This window comes from Acomys minous (assembly GCF_964271855.1).
Source record: "Acomys minous genome assembly, chromosome: 13".
Classification (NCBI taxonomy): Eukaryota; Metazoa; Chordata; class Mammalia; order Rodentia; family Muridae; genus Acomys; species Acomys minous.
The window spans coordinates 104,401,194-104,421,602 of NC_140495.1; the positions used below are offsets into that span (position 1 = coordinate 104,401,194).

Genomic DNA, 20,409 nt, shown 5'->3' on the forward strand with positions numbered 1-20,409 from the left:
GGTGGGTCCTGAGCAAGTCCACCCCTGCCCCTGCCCTGCCAAATCCTTTACCTTAGGTGCTGGCCCCTAAGGCAAGTCCCTGATAGGGCCTTGTGGGAGGCAGCCTTCTCTTATCAGCTCAGGGACCACAGAGCAGCTCTGTAAACCACCTACTCGAAGAAACTGTGGCCAAGGATGATCTGAGACCCATAGGTTGATGATGCAGGCCAGCCCCAAGGGTGCGGGTTCCCCTCAGGGGCCAGGATGCCTAGCACGGAGTGGAGGTGGGCTATGGATGGGGAGAGCTGGCTGCCTGGTAGCCCTGACCAGGAGCTTGGTGCACTGTAGCAAATGGTTAGGATTGGAGGAAACAGGAGCTATAGGGGAGGACAGTATGTCGTGGCACGCTGGTTCCTTATGCAGAAGCTCAGGCCACATATCCCCTTTCTTGGCCTGCTATCTTTCCTGCCTTTCTCGGTGTGATCAACTTTTCTAGCAGTCACAACCAGAGCCTGCCCAGAGCCGCCTGGGTCTCCAGCAAGGTGCCTCCCTCCTACCCCGAGCCACCATGCTGTCTTACTCCCCAGGCTGTGTGAAAACACACAATGGCTATATAGGCTAGGGCCCTGATGCAGTGGAAGGTCCTCAAGGTTCACCAGGAGGTAGAAAAAAAAAGGCCCTATATGTATCTTTATCTATGCCTGCAGGAACCCACGTCCTGGGGTAGTGTGACCCAGCTCATGTCTACTGGGGGCTATGACTGTGCCTTTACCTGCCAACTGGGTCTTCAGCCATGTCGATATGATGTTAGCTGAGTGAGGCAGGCTCCTGATGGGGAGGCAGAGACCACAGATGCAGGGAGAAGGCTTCAAGCATGCTCAGATGCAATAGGAAGGGGACGGAGGTAGAGAGATGCAGCCACCGCTGAGGATCCTGGGAACACTGGAGCCAGAGGAGCTGAGGAGTCCTCCTCTGCCTCAGAGAGGGCACTGCTCTGCAGGCTCTGAACTTCCCATCACTATGGAGCCTGTGGCCACAGCTGCCCCAGGATGCTCCCTTGCTTCCCACGAGAGATGCGTCCCCTACCATTGTAAGTAAATGAGGTATATACCCTTATTCTTCTTTGGCGCTAGCGTTGTCCACTCCTGTTTCAGAATGGCTGACATCCCCTTCCCACCCGCCCTATCAGTAAGAGGAGCCCGGTTCTTCGTTGGCAGCCGGAAGAGAACCAAAGGCCTGTTCACAGTGAGTGTAGAGCGGTTGCCAGCAGCACCCATCCCCCCTGGGCCATGGGAACATCTTGTCACATGCTTAAGATAGAGTGTCATCTATGCTAAGTGAGAACCAGGAACACAAAGGTGTCATGGAGTCCACCACAGGGCCCTCAACAGTGGCCATGCCTGTTTTCTAGCACACTCTTCCCTGAGGCTCTTGGGTCCCTCCTCAGGAGCTCCTTCTACCATGAAAGCCTGTCTCCAATACTCTGACAAACTGATGCTTGAACCTAGCCTTTCTGGCCCCGCTGTGTGACTGTTCCATCCGTCCATCTATCCATCCATCCATTATCACCTGTGATGTACCCACTACTAGGTTGGTATCTGGAGTCTACTCCATAGCTAGGCTCTATAGTACTCTGTAGTGTCCTCAGCATCTGGAAACACTCCTAACACCTAGTGGTCACTCTGTGGAATGCACTTGTGTCATGCTTGAGTGGGCAAATGGAAGAACAGATAGGTGCATGGATGGATGGATGGTGAATAGATTAGATAGACGGATGGATGGGTTGGTGGCTGTGTGGCTGGATGGATGGGTAGCTGGGTGTGTAGGTAGGTGGGTAATGAGTGGATGGATGAGTAGGAAGGTGGACTGATTGATAGATTATTACTGAATGGGCATTGGTGGCTGGGAAGATGCACAAGTTGGTAAGTGGATGGGTGTGTGGACAGATGGATGGGTAGATAGAGTGAGTGAATCAGTGGTGAATGAATGGTGAAGAAAGGGATGAAAGATGATCTGGGTCAGGTGGAAAGGAATGTGTCCTGGTCCCTCTAGTTCCATGTAGACAGCCCCTTCCTCACTAAGAGCAGTAAGTAGTTGTCTGCCATCACTCCTAGTGGCTCCCCAATAATCCTTCATGCAGACCCCTTCTCACTCCGCAGGTTAGCCAGCGAGGTCCTCAGCAATGGCAGATACCAGTGGTAACCCCCCGCCCCTTTCTCCCTCTGCAGGGTGTGATAAGGCAACTGGTTCTGCTGCCTGGCTCAGATGCCACCCCAAGGCTGTGTCCCAGCAGGAATGCCAGGCTGGCTGAGCTGTCCATTCCCCGGGTGCTGAAGAGGCTCACAGAGAAGCCTGGGGAGGTGCCGAAATATCCCTATGGTTAGTAGGCGGGGCTTGCTTCACACCCTGGCAACACCCGAGAGCACAGGCTCCTTTCTTCAGCCTTTCCATTGTGCACCTTTCAGTGGCAGAAGGGCAGTTGTCACAGTGGCCAGGAGAATACTCAGGGCCATCAGAAAGGCCAGAACCACCAACCTGTCCCTCCCTCGTAGGGCTCTGTTTGGACAGCCTACAGACAGACCTCATGCTTTTCTTGGTCCCCTGGGCAGATGGAAGACATGGCTCACATCAGGAAGTTTCCCTCCTCTGGACATCCCTCCCCTCCAGCTATTGCCCATGTCTCCCAGTCTCTCCCTCCAGCTCATTCTAAGCTCAGCTCGGTCCATGCCAAGACCTAGCTCTGTTTCCCACCAGCCCCTTCAACCCAGGGCATCTCCCTGGTGTTCCTTGTCTGGCTCATATCTGCTCTGTCCTAGTGTAAAGTTGCAGTGTTGAGCCATTTATAAAAATCACGCCCCCTGCCTTTCAGAATCTGAAAGTCTCCCCCTCTCCCCCCGCCCCAACTACATACATAGCCCTGCATGGTGGAAAGCTGATGAGAGGCATCCTGGCCCCTAGAACCTGTGGTTCTCACATCATAAATAAAGGAAGTCCCCATCCGAGTGTGCCAGGCATTTAGGTTTTATGGTGTTACACAGCTGTCCAATGATGATGGATGGAGCTGTTCCTATAAAGCTAGGAGGCCTGACATGGGACGGATGTTGGTATGAGATGTGGTGGATCAAAACACAGACCCAAGAGACCCATGAGAAGAGCCAGGCTCCCAGGGTGAAGTGTAAGGCTATTGAGGATGCCCATGGGGTGACAGCAAAGGGACAGAGAGACATGCCCTCTGGGTAGAAGATGGGTGAGGCCAGCCAGCCACATGGGGAACATCATGGTTGGGGTCCTGGGGCTGCTCACCCTATCTCCAGTGACCTGTCAGGGGCTCCCTTCAGCCACGCACAAAGATGAAGACAGGACCAACGGGCTTGGATCCTTTGCAAGTCCAATGCCAGACACTTTTGCCTGGTCTCTCCCCACAGAAGCTGACATGAAAGTAACCCTGGGATCCCGTCCGCCATGCACCAAGGCAGAGGCTGCCCAGTTCTGGTTTGATGCTGCCCGGAAGGGGCTGTACCTGTGTGTGGGCACCGAGTGGGTCTCTGTGCTGGCAGGTAAAGGCTGGACCCAGAATTCACGCCCTGTGATATCCCAAGCACACAGAGCAGCTGGCTGCATCCCCACCGGGAAAAGGGTAGCAGGAAGGGCTGAAGTCCCATCCATCCGTAAGGACCACTTCAGAGTGGAAAGCTCATCTTAGTGGTAACTTCTGGAGCAGGTGGCTGCTGCCAGAACAACCCAGGCAAACCAGAATTTCTCCTCCCTAGAATAGCCATGTCCAGCCCCGGAGATGTCCTCAGAACTCCAGGAGGCATGTCAAGCCTGTGTGCTCAATCTGGAAATAAGCATATCCTGGCTGACACATGAGGGCCGCATGACTGGTCTCTCTAAGCATCTCTTCCCTGGTAGCTAGCTGATGGCTGGAAGAGGGTACAGCACAGACACTTAGGCCTCCCCTTTATCTTGTTTGATCTGGGGCTATGCAGACCCCAAAGCCCCTAGTGGACACAAGCAGCCTCCCACTAATGGGCCTTTCCCACAAGGATAAAATGGGGTCCGAGGGAAAACTCATAAACCCCAGGGCCCTGGGCACAGACCTAGAAGCCAAGTCATGGCAGGGCCCCAGAAGCCACTCCCAAGAGAACCCCCAGCTCCATCCTATGCACACTGACTAGGTCCCCATCCTCCCATTCCAAGCCAAGACCAAGCTGGACTACGTGGAGGAACACCAGAGTCTGCACACCAACTCAGAGACACTGGGCATCGAGGTGTTCAGCATCCCCGGTGTGGGGCTCTTCGCAGCCACAGCCAATCGGAAGGCTAGATCGGCCATCTATAAATGGACAGATGGGAAATTTGTCTCCTATCAGAACATCGCCACACACCAGGCACAGTCGTGGCGACATTTCACCATTGGGAAAAAGGCAAGTCTGGACAGATGATCACTTCCCCTTCCTTGTTGGTGGGAGGGCCCCCCGCCATGGGGTCCTCAGGCAGGAAGAGACCTGTATCTCCTATACAGGAACTCTGCAGGTCAAAGCATCTCTCAGATTTCCAAGCCGGTGGTAGGAGGGATAATGGTTCAAAGTCACAGGCTATAGGCTGTAGGATTGTGCCTATAAGGAGCTTCCTTAGTTTCCCACAAGGCATAGGTGGTGTCAGCTTGAAAGCCTTGTCTAGTCCCATGCTAACTCACTACAAATCAAAACTGTTCAACCTGGAGGTGGGAAAGTGGCTTGATTGAGTGCTTGCCTGGCATGCACAGATTCCGAGTTCGGTTCCCAGGCACTGCATAAACTGAGTGGCAATGGCTCACCCTTACAATCCAAGAACTCAGGGAGTGGAGGCAGGAGGATGAGACGTTCAAAATCATCCTCAGCTACCTAGAGAGTCTGAGGCCAGCCTGGGCTACACGAGACCCTGGTTCCAAATGCGCTAACTGTTGCAGTGACCTCACTGGGCCAGTCGTCATGCAGAAAATATTGCAGAGTGAATGTCTCATGCCTCAGTCTACCAAGCTGTCCATACAGGATGTGGAAATGGATGTTAGTGCCAGGCGTCTGGGGGTCAAGGGCCTGACGGTTAGCCTCGGCAGTTCCTTCCACCTGCGCTGGAGTGAGCAGAGGGCCTGTACAAGGAGAGGGCAGTGGCGCCGTGACAGGAGAAGGGCATGCTTCCTTCCCAGTTCCTGCAGCGTGCACGGCAGGACGTTGTCCTGGAGACAGCACCGTGTGGCTCTGGCCCAGCAGAGGGCCCATGCCAGACCCTGGGAATCAAATAGCTAAAACCTGCTGATGGTAGGAATCCACTGTGTCCAGGTTCAGAGTGGTGGCAGTGCTACTAGTAGGTTTTTCCTAATGACATCAGAAAGTTTTTCATTGTGATTTTTAAAAATTATAATTTTGTAGTCAAGAAATGTTAGGAAGCAGAAAAACAAGGGAAGGAGGCATTTTTGTCCTTAAATGAATGCATGCAAGACAGGTGTGGTGGCGCACGCCTGTAATCTTAGCACTTGGGGAGGCACAGGCAGGCCTCTGTGAGTTTGAAGCCAGCCTGGTCTACAAATTGAGGCCAGAACAGCCAAGGCTACACAGAGAAACCCTGTCTCAGAAAAAAAGAAAAACAAGCAAAACACATGCATGCTTTCATTTGCATGTGAGCAGTGCACACATGTCACACATGACTGAAACCCATGCTTTCTGTCCCTGGGAGAGCCACACAGCCATGCAATTAGAGCCCTGAGCATGTCCTAGCACCAGCGCTTTGGTGTTCAGTCTGTCCCGTACCCTTCCGTATCTTTCCCTGCCAGCCTAAGATAACGCTTCTCTTTCAGATCTTCCTGGCCGTGGCTAACTTTGGGCCAAATGAAAGAGGTCAAGAGTTCTCAGTCATCTACAAGTGGAGCCCCAGAAAGCTGAAGTTCACCCTTTACCAGAGGATCGCCACCCATAGTGCCCGTGACTGGGAGGCCTTTAAGGTGGACGGAGAGCACTTCCTGGTAGTAGCCAACCACCGAGAAGGTAGGGCAGATGTGGCCTTTGACCTGGAAGGAAATCATTCCACACTTTGTATGCAAGGACCGCGAAATGGCTCTGTCAGTAAAATGCTTGTCTCACAAGCGTGAGATACCCAGGACCTACAAAAAAAGTAGCCAAGCATGGTAGCAAGCCTTTGTAATCCCAGCACTAGGATAGAGGTTCTCGGGACTCGCTACAGCTCATGTAGCCTGACTGGGGACCCCCAGGCCACTGAAAGTCCTTATCTCAAAAAAACGAGGTAGATGGTGACAAATGACACTGGAGATTGGCCTCTAGTCACGCAGTGTACACGCAGACACTAAGTCATGCTTGGCCCATTTCCTCCAACTTGCCCCTTTAAATATATGGTCAGAGGTAGGCCACATTAACTCCATCACAGCTGCAGATCACCTAGGTTAGGAGAACAGGGAAGCCATGTCATTCTCAGAGAAGTCACTGAGCCCCAACCAGGGGCAGTAGATGCAGCATGAACATCAGTGGGTGTGTGGCCATAGAGGAAGCCAGTTGGAAGCTGCCGTTGTCACTTCCCTGCGAGTGAGCTCAGCATTCTGGCATGGACTCCATAAATGTCAGAGCAGGTGGCCCAGGCTGGACCAGCTGGGAAGCCTGGTGTCTGAGTCAGGCTTTTGCCATAATGGCGGTCAAGTCTTCCGAATTCAAGGATGGACGTCTCAGAAGGCATCTTCAGGGCTGCTCTGAGCCATCGCTCCAGAGACTCCATAGCCCAGTATCCACGCAAGTGTGCAGCTCACTAGGCAGCCTGGGGTGGGGGGGTGGCAGATGGAGTCCCAGCCTTTGCACTCAGCGTGTAGGGGAACCCAAAAACAGGACACCCAACAGAGCGAGTGCTTCTGCAGAGCAGGGTAGAAGGATCATGGGAGAAGATTTTCCACAAAGGGTTACAGAGAGCAGGCCCAGGGGTCTCCTCTAGGGAAACCCCATGAAGGGAGGCTCGCAGAGGAGGACCTTCAGGGAGTGCCACAGCAGAGGGTTTGGGGGACACCACAGAGATGCATCCAAGTAGCATCATGAGGGGAGGACCTCCAGGGAACACTATAGAGAGGACGTTCCAGACAAAGAGTAATAAAAGAAAGTCTGGTCCTATTTAGGGCAAGAGAAGCCAATTGCAGGAGGTGAGTAGGGCTTAGGTGGGGACAGGCTTGTTGTGAGCCTGTGGGCCATCTGGAGCGACAGGCTTTTTCTTCTGGGAACTATCAGCATGCAGGCCCAGAGGCTGGGTGCGGAGGCTGCCTGATGGGTGAGGTAAGGGAGGGACTTAAGTAATTAGGGACCATGCACGGTAGCTGTCTGTGCCCTGGGCCAAGCCGTGTATCCCAGGGAATGGCTCCCCTCCCCCCCCCCAGCACTGACCTTGGTTCCCAGGGGACAACCACAACATCGACAGCGTGGTCTACAGGTGGAACCCCAGCAGCCAGCTCTTTGAGACCAATCAATCTATTGCCACGTCTGGTGCCTACGACTGGGAGTTCTTCACCGTGGGGCCCTACTCCTTCCTGGTGGTGGCCAACACCTTCAACGGCACCTCCACCCAGGTGCACTCCCACCTGTACATCTGGCTTGTCGGAGCCTTCCAGCTCTTCCAGTCGTTCCTGGTAAGAATCCCGAGTACCCCAGCCCACGGTGCCGTGGACACCTGATCCGCAGTGTGTGCCTGCTGGACCAAGGGCAGGGCTTGTGTGAAAGACAGCGTAGTGTGTCCCTGACTGCAATGTGCCTGTCCCTTCGGTATGTTGCAAGGCCAGGTGTCTTCCCAGGTGGTGTGAGCCCTCACTGCTTCTATGCCCCCCCCCCCCAGTGCTCCTGAGGAAAGCCCAGGTGTGAGGGGAATCTGGGTTATTGAGATCACCTTGGGTGTCCACAGCAGGCCTCTCCATTGGTCACATCCCTTCTGATCAGTCGGTGTCTGTGGGTCTCCAGTCAGCTGTAACGGAGGCCCCTTGGCACTGACCAGGGGCAGAGAAGATCTGGTTGGGGCAGACATAGTATTCCCTTTTGATTTTTGAAGCCCCTTGGCTGGCCATACCACCCCTGCTGGCAAGACCTCTGAGTATTTAGTTTTGTGGCACAGCACAGTTTCATGATCACTGCAGTCTGTTCATGTGGGCAGCACTGAATAGCAACAGTCCAGCAGTGACCTTCATGGAGGGCACGGGCACAGCCCGAAGGCAGCAGCCACTCGGCAGGTAGCACGAGGTCAAAGCAGAGCCCTGAGGCCAAGGGCAAGCTAGGGGGCCCCATGTGCTGCACAGGAGGGCAGCCCCAAGAGTGACTCTGTGGAAGGAGGGGAGGGTGGGGCATGGCTGGGACAAAGCAGCAGAGGGCAGGATGCAGAAGCATCTGGAAACCAGGGAACATGCAGAGAGCATAGACTGGCTCAGCCCCGCCCTCGCTGCGGGCTGCCCTCACAAGCAGCTCCCCTCCAACACACACACACACACACACACACACACACACACCTCTTCCTAACTCCTCAGAAGCCACAGAAGTCCGCTTTCATGCCTTGCCAATGTCTCTTCTTTTGCTTAAATCCTTTCAGCCCTGGAGATGCCTTAATACGGTTTCCATTTGCATTTTTGCAAAGTCACGAACGTGAGGCTTTGAAGAAAACTAAACTGCACACTCTGAAACATACCCGCAAGCTGTGGGGGGACACACCTACCTCTGCAGGACATGCCTTTCTGGAAGGGTCTGTGGTGCGGGGACTCAAACCTGGCAAGCTCCCATCCATAGGGCAGGCACTCCCAGGGCACCATGGGTAAGTGCAGTGCTTCAAAGGGACGCTCCAGGCATCTGGAATCTTGCAGCCTGCCTGGGTGGGGGTGGGGGACTGTTAGAGTCCTGCGGTCAGAGACACTTTAAAGGAGCATTCCTTGGCCACACCCTCTAGTCTCTCAAGCCTCACATTAGAAATTCCAGAGCCTTCTTCTTAGGCTCCCATGATTGAGCCCTTGGTCCATTTGTCATTGCTTTAACAGAATGCCTGAGATGGGGTGATTTATAAACAAACAAAAAAAAGCATGCTCTTGTGACTTAAAAAAAAAAAAAAGACACTTTGCCCATGACCCTGGCAGGCCTCCTCCCAGCTAAATGGAGTTGCAAGTCTCCATGTGAGTTGGTGGGAACATGCCATATGCAGGCCACAGCATCCAAGAGGCAATGGCTTCCTAGTAGGGCAGGACTGGCCTAGCAGGGGATGCTGACAGGTACCAGAAGAGGGTACAGGGAAAGGGCCTGAGGTTCTCTGGAGCTAGAGAAGAGCAGAGGTTAATGGGGGGGGGGGGAGAAACCCTGAGTTTCTGGTGAGGGGGGGGGCAGAGATACTGTCCCGGGAGCTATTGGTGAGGAGGTGGGGTGGGACATGAACCCTGAGTTTGTAGATAGCAAGAACAGCAAGGCCCACAGAGACACGAGATGGACAGGACAAACCATCTTCTCCTGCTGAGGCCTCAGAAAGGGCAGGAGACAACTCACACACAACCATGCTTGCACATGCGTGCATGCTGACACAGGCTCATATGAACACTGTTTCTTCTTCACATGAAGCACTGCACCTCCCCCGCCAGCCCCCAGGAGCTTGCAGCCGTCAATACTGCCATTTTGTACCAAGGCTCCTAAAGGAGAAAAGGAAGACCCTCTCCATCACCAGGTGTTCACACTGGGCCTCTGAGCACCAACAAGTGACAGCAGCAGGCATCTCCACTCCTTTGCCCCAGATCACCAATCCCAAGGTAGTGACAGCAAGGCCAGGGCCTTGCAGTCAAAGTGTGCTGCAGTCCAGACTAGGACATGTCTCAGCAGTAGAGAGCTCACATAGCACACGCAGGCCGTGGGGGTTCAATTCTCAACCACGCAAAAACCAAAAAAAAAAAAGTAGCACCCACCACCACGTAGGCAGAAAGCACACAGGCCAGGCTTGCAAGCCTCAGAGCTGGCTTTGGGTGCCATGCAGGTGGGAATTTGCTTCAAGGTTTGAGGAAGACTTTGGTCTTGCAGTCTACAATGCCGTGTGGTTTGGGGGCCATCTGTAAGGTGTATGAGGCCCGGACAGTGGTAGGAGAGGGTGACATCAGACATGAGGTCAATGGGAAGCAGTGTGAGTCCTGAAGGTCAGGACCATTGCTCCCACACCCTTGCACGTGCGTGCACGCACACATGGGCCAGCACAGATACCCGTGAGGCCTGCCTGACCACAAGTCCACTTCCCTGCCTCGGTTTCCTCTTCCGTGCAGTAGGTGTGGCTGAAAGCACTCCCCTCAGGACAGCAGCACCTGGACAGCCTTCAGATGATGCTTGTCTGGGCTTTGTAGATACCACAACACCCCTGTGACTTTCGCATTCATTGCTGAGACAGAAAAAGGCCCTGGCCCTTGCAGGTTGGGAAGGCACCAAATTTAGGGAGACCTCAGTAGTCAGGCAAGAGCACAGAGTGGGGGTGGGGGTGGGGGTCACCAGGAGTTAGCCAAAAAGTGTGCTATGCTCAGGGAACCTCAGGAGTGCATCTTCCTGCAGCCTTGGGTGCTGGCCTGACCTGAGAGCAGGCAGCTGGGGAGGCTCTGGCTCTGGCATCTGCCTTCCCTCCTCTCCTGGACCACAAAAACATCCTCATTCTTTTCCTTATCAAAGCCAGGCCAGACTCTTTTGTCCAGCAACTAATCCATTGATGGCAGTGTCTGCCCTCCCTACTGGGAGCTGTGGGATGCCAGTGACTCCCGGCATCAGCTCCTGGCAGTGCCATTATCCTGCCAAGGCACTCTAGTGGCATGCACCCAATGCCTGGACAGCAGGCAGATCTCTGGGGAAATGCCTCAAAGGGGTGGGGGGGGGGGGATGGAGGAAGGAGGAGGCGGGGAGAGAAAGAGAGCACACCTCCTCTCCCACAGCCTTCTAAGCCACAGTGTCTGAGGTAGCCTGCAGCTGCCCTTTCACCTCTGAGTGGGAGGGCCTTGCAGAGGGGGTGGTGTGGGCTTCCCCAGGAGGGGCGTTTAGCAGCTGGACCTGCCAAGCTAAGGGCTCAGAGCTTGAGTCAGCAGGGTCCCTGCAGGTCTGACATTACCCAGGAACCATGGACAAAGTGAATATCAGACTTTTTTTTAAAAATGAATGTGTATAGAATTATGTCCCAACTATTATGTGGGATATATATGGCGAATCAAATATCGTTCCAAAGTACCTGAAATTTAGGTGGAATTGTGTGTGTGTGTGTGTGTGTGTAGGGTGGGAGGTTACCCACAGTTGCTAAGTCAGTCCCCTAGGCTCTGATTGGGCTCAAAGAGTGGATAGGGGCGTGAGTTGCCTGAGCCTCACCTGCCAAGGCACACAGCAGGCTGTGTCTCTCATACCCCACTGCTAGAGCAGATTCTCCTGGTGACCCACGGCCCTCTGCCAGTACCTGCCCTGTGGGGTGAGCCTCACATACCCCATGATGCTCACTTCTGACACACCTTCCTAGCTCCTATGGGCTTCAGGGCTCCGGCACACACTTGCTTTCATCTTTTTCACGCTCAAAAGCTGTCTCTATCTCCCCACAGCCCTCCTTCCTCCCTTCCCCCTACCCACTGCTTTTCACAAGGCTGCTCACTGAGGATGGGCACCTGGCCTGGCCCCAGAAAGAAGTTGTCGCCTCTCACACCATTCCAGGAGAGCTTGCTCTGGGCCTCCAGCTACCTCAGGTGGCATAGAGAAGCCATTACCAGGGCTCCCTGTGCAAATTCCTTCACGTTCCATCAGCACAGGTGAGCAGAGAGCAAGCAGCTCAGAGCTGAAAGGAAGCCCTTGCATTCCGAGGAGATGTATACTGTGCGGGTATGTATGTGCATACCTGTAGGCACCTACCTGTACACATGTGTGCACATACATGTTCAGACACATGTTTGCAGGAGAGTGTGCATCTGATAAGAGATGTATATATACTGATATACATGCATATGTTTACACATGCTTGTGCATACATTCACAAATGTGCATAAACATTGTATATACGTGTTCTACATGTATGTGAACATGTTTCTGTGTATGTTCAGACACATTCCTAGGCATACACATATGCTGTAGGCCATAAGTATGTAAATAGGCATGTGGTCAACAGTGATTATTTTCTCGGTACTTACTTGCAAGAAGCAAAGCCATGACAGTCAGGGCCACTGCCTGTGCCACGCTGTGCTTGGGTGGGGCTCTGGCAGTCTGAAGGTCCTGCAGGCCAAGTGAGGGGGTCCTGGACTGATCCCAGCAGATAGACACAGCCCTGAGAAGGTATGCTGATCTAGAAAGCTTCGAGGCCGTGACCCCAGGACCCCCTTGTCCTCTAGAGTCACAGTTTGTGCCTCTCAAGCTTCCTCAAGCTCATCCTTGGGGCCGGCTCCTTCTTGGATCCCCAGCTGGTTCTTGCCCACTACCTGGGTGGCTGGGCTCTGTGGGTACTGGCGCCCTCTGCTGTCCATGGAAAGAATGCTGTTATGTTCAGATCGGAGCTGGGTTTTTTTCTAAGCCCCCAGCAGGACTGGCCAGCCAGCCCTTGGACAGTGAGAGGACATGGGCTCTTGGGTAGTGTGCCGACAAGGAGTTAACTGGCCTCTACTGGGAGCAGATTTAAAAAGAAAAAAAAAAACAAACACCATCCAGAGGAGGGCTGTGAAGATAGCTCAATGGGTCAAGTGCTTGCTTACCTGCCATTAGTCCCTAGAATCCCCCCTCCCGGCCCCATGAAAAAGTTAGGTGTGAGCCGGGCCATAGTGGCGCACACCTTTAATCCCAGCACTTTGAGGCAGAGGCAGGCGGATCTCTGAGTTTGAGGCCAGGCTGTTCTACAGAGTGAGTTCCAGGGAAGCCAGGACTACACAGAGAAACCCTGTCTCAAAAACAAAACATACATGTATGTGCACCCACATGGATGTACTTCGCACATATGAATACACACCTGGAAGTTCCAGAGCCATTTTCCACCCTGGCCATGCAAGATGCCCCTCGAGCAGGAGGTTCCTGGGCATCGGTTGAAGCCAGGAGATGTCACTGGCCTGTCTTGAGCACAACGCACAGCATAATAGCTCACTCTGTCCCCAGGCTGGGACAGGCCAGGACTGTGCCTGCTCGAGAGCTGTGAGCTCCTATTGGCTATGTGGCTGGAGCATCCCTGCCCTGGGCTCAGGTCCCCATTGTTCAGTGAGAATCCCAGCAGAATCTGGCCCAAGGTGTTATCTTGAAACAGAGGGGAGAGAAAAGCATCATCTAACTAACATTGCAGAGGAGTCACCTGTTACCCATAGGGCGTGTGTTGTTGGACAGTAGTCACAGTGGTTACTTATAGCAATAGCATGTGCTGTTTTCTCCCTATGAGGAGAGTTGAGCTTCTAGCAATTATCTGTTGGTTCCATTGGCCTCTGGAAGTTTGGTTCCAGTCTTTGTTGTGTCTAAGTTCTGTTTCTAATTCCAAGCAGTTTCCTTTAGTTTTGCACCCTCAGCCTTCCTTACTCAGCCTTCCTGTTGCTGCCCAGACATACATACATACATACATACATACATACATACATACATACACACACACACAGTGGCAGCCATAGCCCTCTGATGGTTCCTGACCCAGGCCCCTCCTCCTGCCCCAGGATCCACTTCCTGATGTGCCACACCCCAGAGCTCCCTCTACCCAGCAGCTCTTCTCTAACCTTGTGCCGTTGGGGCATAAGACACAGATGTGAGCAGGGGCTCAGACTACAGAGCGCCAGGCTGTGGGCTGGGCTTTTTGGAGACTGGTAGAGCACTGTCCATTAGGCACAGAGTCCCATATGAGCTAGCATACTCCTCCACGCCCCCTGACCCCTGGCCCGCCTGCCCTGCTGTCTTCCTAGGCAGTCACATGCCTACTAGGACCCTGCCTGCCATTGCTGCAGCTTTTCCAGGAACATTCCTCCTTGTTCAGTGCCTTCCTCTCCTGGACCAGGACTATGGATGTCTCGAGCCCTCTCCCTCTCTCCTTTCCTGTGCACCACCACCCATGCACTTCTTTTCGTAGGTCTCTCTTTCAGGTGGATCTACACAGCTTCAGGTCTGTAGTAAAGGCTCCATCCGTCCCCCACTTCTGCCCCACTCCACCCCCATGTCAGACCTCATGGGGCTGAGTGACCTCTGGAGCAAGCAGGCAGAGGAACTCTTTTGGGGCTCTGGTGAAAGGATGGCACCCAGGTGGCCTCAGTGGGAGGCTGGCACTGGGTCACTGGGCACAGTGGTGATGATATTGGTGGCATGTGGCACCTGGAGCCACCCTCATTGGTCCTCCTACACTGCTCTTCATTCGCTCCAGACATTCGGCGCTGCAGACTGGGAGGTCTTCCACATCGGCGACAGGGTCTTCCTTGCGGTGGCCAACAGTCACAGCTACGACGTGCAGATGCAAGCCCAAAACGACTCCTATGTCCTCAGTTCTGTCATCTATGAGCTGAACGTCACGGCTCAGACCTTTGTCAAGTTCCAGGACATCCCCACCTGCAGGTACCAACCAGGTGGTTGAAAGGGCAGAGTGAGCCTATGGGTGAGCGGCACACAGAAGGCCATCCCCAACTTCCTCCCAGGACACCTGGCCGGGGCTGGTGGCCATGATGAGGCCCACATCGATGGCTGGCCTTGTGGATGTAACTGGTTTCTTCTTAACAAGCAAGGCCTAGCAATGTGAGTTGACCAAGGAGAAGGCCCTGAACCCCTACAAGGAAAAATGGTTTGTTATGACACAGGGTGAGCATCAGGGGAGGTCCAGGAGCTCAGGCAGGTGTCCCCTGGCACCACACACTGCCAGATCCTGTCCCACCTGCTCTGTGGAGCCACCAAGTCAGCACTGAGAGGGCAGAGCTGTCGCTACCCACACGGAATTCCTTTCACTATCTCCAAGTAAAATGCAGCTGCAGCTGCACTGTCCAAACAGCAGAGCCAGGGGACTGAGCATCAGGCGAGGCCCAGAGTGGTGACCAATCCAGAGTGCAGCAGGAGCTCCTACAGGGTCCTTCACTCCTTAAGAGCTATAGAAACATTCACAGCCCCTCCTGAGTGCCAGGCGCTCCTCAGCCTGAGAGCTAGAACACCGAGGGACCTGAGCCTCTTCAAAGGCATGGTTGGTATCTGTGTGCACAGAGATGCACAGCTGTCAAAGTGCAAGGGGGATCACACGGCAGGCAACAAACAGCACACAGACAGAGTTGCCCCCAGAAATAGGCAGGACAGGAAGGGAGGATGGGCCTTCTACTTAATTAGGCCCAATCTTTTGATTGGCAGATACCCACAATGTTTAACTTTTTAAAAATCTTTCTCTCTCTCTTTTTAACCTAAAAATAAAAATAACTCCTGGGACAAAGAACAAAAAGAAGAAACAGTGTGGTGCCCAGCTCAACCCACCAGAACCACTCTCACCGGAGCTGCCCATGGGCTCTGGGCCCGGGGCCCCTGAAGGAAGTCACATTGCCACACCAGGCTCCCATGCCTACAACTGGGTATCTGCTGAGAGTGAGGTTTAGAATACACCCAATAGGCTTTTTGGAAGTCTAGGGGATCTGGTGCCTTCTTCTGGCCTCTGTGGGCATTGCACTTGCACACGCACGCTCTCACAAAAAAATGTATCTCAGGAGACAAGACCTGCCCAGAGCCCAAGGTTGGGCCAGCATTGGCTCTAAAAAGGCATTAGTGTCCTCACCTGGCTCTCTGTCTCCTCAGCGCGCTGGACTGGGAGTTCTTCTCAGTGGGAGAAGATCACTTCCTGGTGGTCGCAAATTCCTTTGATGGAAACACTTTCTCAGTGGACAGTATTATTTACAGGTAAGGACTGCTGGAGGCCAACATTCATCCCCTCCCCCGACACACCCCTCAAGGTTCATAGAAATGGGGTTCAGGGCGGGAGGGCGGGGAACTTCCCTCCCCTCATAGGTGACCACTGGCTCAGAACAATTCAAAACCATCAGGCTGAGGGTGTGTTTTCCCAGGTCTAGCCAGGGCAGGGAATCTGATGCCAGACTGTGTCTGCTAGAGGACACCCCATCAGGCCACACCCCTCCGGTAATGACTGACAGCTGAAGATGCATAAATGGGAATGCTAAGTGGGAAGTTATTCGGTCTGGTTTTCCTCTTACATTGTGACACTCTCCTTGCACTTTTCCCCCTAGGATTTAAGGATTTAAGTGAACCACACTGGGGTGTGGTTCCATTCCCCGCATGCCATCAGCTATTGCATCCAGTCATCACCTGATCACGTTAAGCACTCTAACGGCTTCTCTCTTGGGGGAAGTCTCAGGGCCCTAGCCACACTGACTGTCTCTGCCATGAAGTCAGTGGCCCTCTTACCTGGCAAGGCTTCTATTGTTTACCTGCATTAACTAAGCTCAAATTTCCAGAACTATCTTGGCCAGCAGCAGTGGCAGCCAACAGCTCTGTTCATGGCTTTGATCTAAATGCCACAGCTGGGGTGATGCTGAGCAGCCCGTCCACAGCACTTGGGAAGCCGAGATATTGATCCACCAGTGTGAGAGAGAGAGCTGTTCTGGGCTGAGCGGCTGAGGCTGACTCAGAATTTCTTCATCCTCCTGGAACCTGACTGCAGCCCAGACTCCAGATTGTAATAGGAAGTGAGGTTTGTCTGTGGCATCCAGTAGGCTAAAACCTCATAAGGATGTAATGCTCCTTCTCTCTGCACCTATGGCCAGGACAGTTTAAATAATAGCATGACTATTTCCGTCATTAGGTTAAATACATACCTGGGTCTGGGACCTCTTTGTGAGCCCCTCCCCCACGCTTACCAGCTTCTTCGGGTCTCCACTCTCCTGGAATGCTTCAGCCACCTGTAGCTCATTAGGAAAGCTATGGCTTCGCTTAAACTTTCAGATTCATTGCTATAGCCTTTTGAACACAAGAAAGTAAAGATTGTAAAGGGTTTGTCCAAGGGGGAGCTGGAGAGATGGCTCGGTGGTTAAGAGCGCACGCTGCGCTTTCAGAAGACCCTGATTCGGTTCTCATCTGTTCACAACCATCCATGACTCCAACTCCAACTTCAGGGGGATCCAACAACGTCATCCACCCTCTGTGGGTGCCAGGCACGAACACGATGCGCACGCATACGTATAAGCAAAACACTCATACACATAAAAGAAGTACATTTAAAAGAAAAAAAAACCTTTTAATATATGTTGAAGAACGGTGGCCAAGAAACTTCTGGAATATAATATTGAAAAGACTTGGGATATTGAGATATTGATCTGCTGGTGTGATGATGAACAGCGACAGGGTTGTTCTGGGCTGAGCAGCTGGACAAGGAGCTGGGTTCAATCCCCAGCACCCACAGAAAAGCCAGCTGGTGTGTGTAATCCCAGCGCTGGGGTGGCGGAGATAAATAGGTCTCTGCAGCTCTTTGTCCAGCTGGCCCAGCGAAATCATGAGGCCTGAGGAAATAAGATGGGGTGATTGAAAAAGATACCCCAGATCTATCTCTGACCTCTATACACATGTGCATGCAAACCAGCGTGCGCGCACACACACATACACACATACACACACACAGTGAAAGGAGGAACTTTGGTAACATGCTAATAAACCAGGGAGGGTTTTGCCTAAAGTAAACTGATAGGTGACTGGGCTAAAATATGGCTCAATGGTAGAGCACTTACCTGCCATGCCTGAGTCCCGGTTCCTTTCCCAACACTGCAAAATAGATAGATAGATAGATAGATAGATAGATAGATAGATAGATAGATAGACAGACAGACAGACAGACAGACAGACAGACAGACATCCCAGAACAACTAGAAAATCCATGCTCACCTAATTTGATAAAGTAATGAATTCCAAGTCAATGGAAAAGGCTGTGTGGTTAATAAAGTATCTCATAGAACTTCTGGCCTGTTGTCTAGAACAGGTCAAAACTATCGTACCTTTATATCCAAGAGCAAAAATTAATTTTATATGGATTAAAAATAGAAACATAAGACAGGCAGTGGTAGCACACACCGTTAATCCCAGCGCTCAGGAAGCAGAGGTAGGTGGATCTCTGAGTTTGTGGTCAGCCTGGTCTATAAAGTAAAATTTCAGGGCAGCCAGGATGACACAGAAACCCTGTCTCAAACAAAACAAGACAAAAAACTAAAAGTGTCCCAAATGTAAAACACCTCAACAGAAATAAAGGAAAAGCAAGGGGGACTTCATATTGCCTCAAACAGCTGGAAGATAGAGGCTAGGGAGGGAAGGGCTGCTCACCGCACATGTGCAGGACCCTGCAAGCAGATGCCACAGCCTAAGGAAGTGGGTGAAACCTATGGTCAAGAATATTCTGGAGGACACAGTGGGGTGTGTCAGTGTGTTGATGGAGCCCAGTCACACAGAGTGGCATGGGTAGTTCTCATGGGGTGGCAGATACCTTTTGACAAAATAATCTTGAAAAATATCACTGCTTCCCTTTGAGCTATGAGTCAGCCACTCAGGGACTGTCTTGTGACCATGAAAGCCACTTGTGGGGAACCTAGGGGAACCTGCTGACCTCAGAGCAGAGAGCAAAGACTAGCTGTCAAGGCTTATGACAAGGAGTGCTGTGCTTGTGGCTAGCTTCTGAGGGCTGAGACAAAAATAGCCGTGCCTCCTGAATGTATTCCCCCAAGTATTTAGGCTGCCTGGAACAGGTTCCTGGGTAGACGTAAGGGAGTTTTTGGATCCTGAATGAGACAGATTCTCTCCTGGGCCTCAGTTTCCCACTTGACCCTGGGAGCACCAGTGCCAAGGGGACCAGGCTGACCATCTCTCCCACAGGTGGCAAGGCTATGAGGGGTTCGTCGCTGTACACAAACTCCCCACCTTTGGCTGTCGAGACTGGGAGGCCTTTAATACCACTGCCGGCTCGTACCTCATCTATTCCAGCGCCAAAGAACCCCTCTCCAGGGTCCTGAAGCTCCGGACTGGCTGAAGTCACCCCAACCCTACCGGCTCCACTCTCAACCACCTCTGCAGGAGCAGCAGACAGAACCCACGCGGCCCTGAAGATGCCTGTACACCTCTCCACCCTCTCTGAGCTGGCTCTTCCCCCCTCCCCCAGCTGGTGGCTATTACCAGAGCCACCGTCCTGGTGACTGGTGGCCAAATTTCAGGTGACCCTGGGGTCCTTCAGGCTGAGGCCCAGGGCTGCCACCCAATCTTGGTGCTCCCAGCCTGTGTCCTGCAGGCATTCTGCCTTAAAGGGACAGTTTGCTATCACGTCTTACCTCAAACACAGGGGCCCTAGCAGTCTCTAGGGCCCCAGCTCTCCCTGCCGCCACCTCCCCCCACTACTGTGCAGCCCTGATGTCATGACCAACACCTATTTATTGTGTTTTATCTATATGAAAATATATTTATATTGCTCTTTTAAAAAAAAGCACGGGTGGCATCCTTTTTCTTTTGGGGTCCCAGTGGTGGGCACATGCAGAGAAAAGCATCCTTTGTGGAGGGATTCTTCCCTGGTGTCAGTTTACTCGCAGGCACTGGGGCAAAGTTAGATCAGAAGTCCCAAACCCTGTGTAGTGCATCCTTCTCCTTCCTGCGGACCCCTGGCATGGAGACACGGGTGCCTTCCCTAGCTGTACTGCAACCCCAACACAGCAGTCAGCTAAGTGTGTACACATGAACTGACGCCTTCCAGAAAAAGTCCACTTGTTCCTTTCCATGGCCAGGCCAAGCATAAGGCCCCACGCTTCTCTGGATAGTTCTAGAAGTGGCATAGATGCACTGTGAACCTTGAAGGCCATCACAGAGGGCAGGGATACTGGGTAGCCCCCTGCCCCAGGGTAGGCAGGAAGGAATAAGGCCTTGCAAGACAGCCCTGTGGAAGAGGCAGGGGTACAGGCCCGCCACTTCAGGGGCTGGAGCCCAGAAACCACCGGCAGACTTGGAGGGGTGGGTGGTACAGGGGAGCCCAGCCAGCCTGTTTCCCAGACCTTCCTCCAGCTGCCAGAGTTGGATCCAGGAGGCAGGGCCAGGACCAAGGCTGCTGTGGGCATACTCAGGGGCCTTGCCAGGTTTAATGACAGCCTGCTGTTAGGGCCTTGAAGCCACAAGTGAGCAAAGGCCTGAAATATCTTTTATATATTGGATGTCAGCGCACCTGCATGGACACCAAAGTGTCTCTCCAGTGTTAACATGAAGCTGAGATTTTTTTTCTCTTGCACACACGCATGCAGTCCACAGAGGTTGATGAAAGGAAAAGAGTTACCTCCAAAGAAGAGGCAATGTTGAAGACCTTATTTGGTCACTTCAAACACATCTTAAAAAATCCCAGTGCCTCAGGCGGATCGATGTGAGTTCGAGGCCAGCCTGGTCTACAAAGCGAGTTCAGGACAGCCAAAATAACAGAGAAACCCTGTCTGGAAAAAACAAAAACAAACAA

At 52.9% G+C, this 20,409-nt stretch overlaps 1 protein-coding gene and 1 long non-coding RNA gene across 2 annotated transcripts in view; one reads left to right on the plus strand and one right to left on the minus strand.

Moving 5' to 3' along the window:
* The window catches only part of TSPEAR (thrombospondin type laminin G domain and EAR repeats), a 59,798-nt gene extending 40,286 nt beyond the window's left edge, over nt 1–19,512 (plus strand). The window contains exons 3-11 of the mRNA XM_084752002.1: nt 1,134–1,224; nt 2,208–2,358; nt 3,405–3,536; nt 4,180–4,406; nt 5,816–6,002; nt 7,404–7,633; nt 14,332–14,519; nt 15,729–15,830; nt 18,801–19,512. Coding sequence (XP_084608128.1) covers nt 1,134–1,224; nt 2,208–2,358; nt 3,405–3,536; nt 4,180–4,406; nt 5,816–6,002; nt 7,404–7,633; nt 14,332–14,519; nt 15,729–15,830; nt 18,801–18,954 — 1,462 coding nt within the window. The 3' untranslated portion in view covers nt 18,955–19,512. The remainder of the gene's footprint in view (nt 1–1,133; nt 1,225–2,207; nt 2,359–3,404; nt 3,537–4,179; nt 4,407–5,815; nt 6,003–7,403; nt 7,634–14,331; nt 14,520–15,728; nt 15,831–18,800) is intronic.
* On the minus strand, nt 14,495–16,395 carry LOC311580449. The gene is made up of 3 exons (XR_014773463.1): nt 16,353–16,395; nt 15,709–15,788; nt 14,495–14,513 (listed from the first exon to the last, which is right to left on the minus strand). It is a non-coding gene; the product is annotated as an uncharacterized lncRNA (long non-coding RNA).
* Nucleotides 19,513–20,409: the final 897 nt, after the last annotated feature.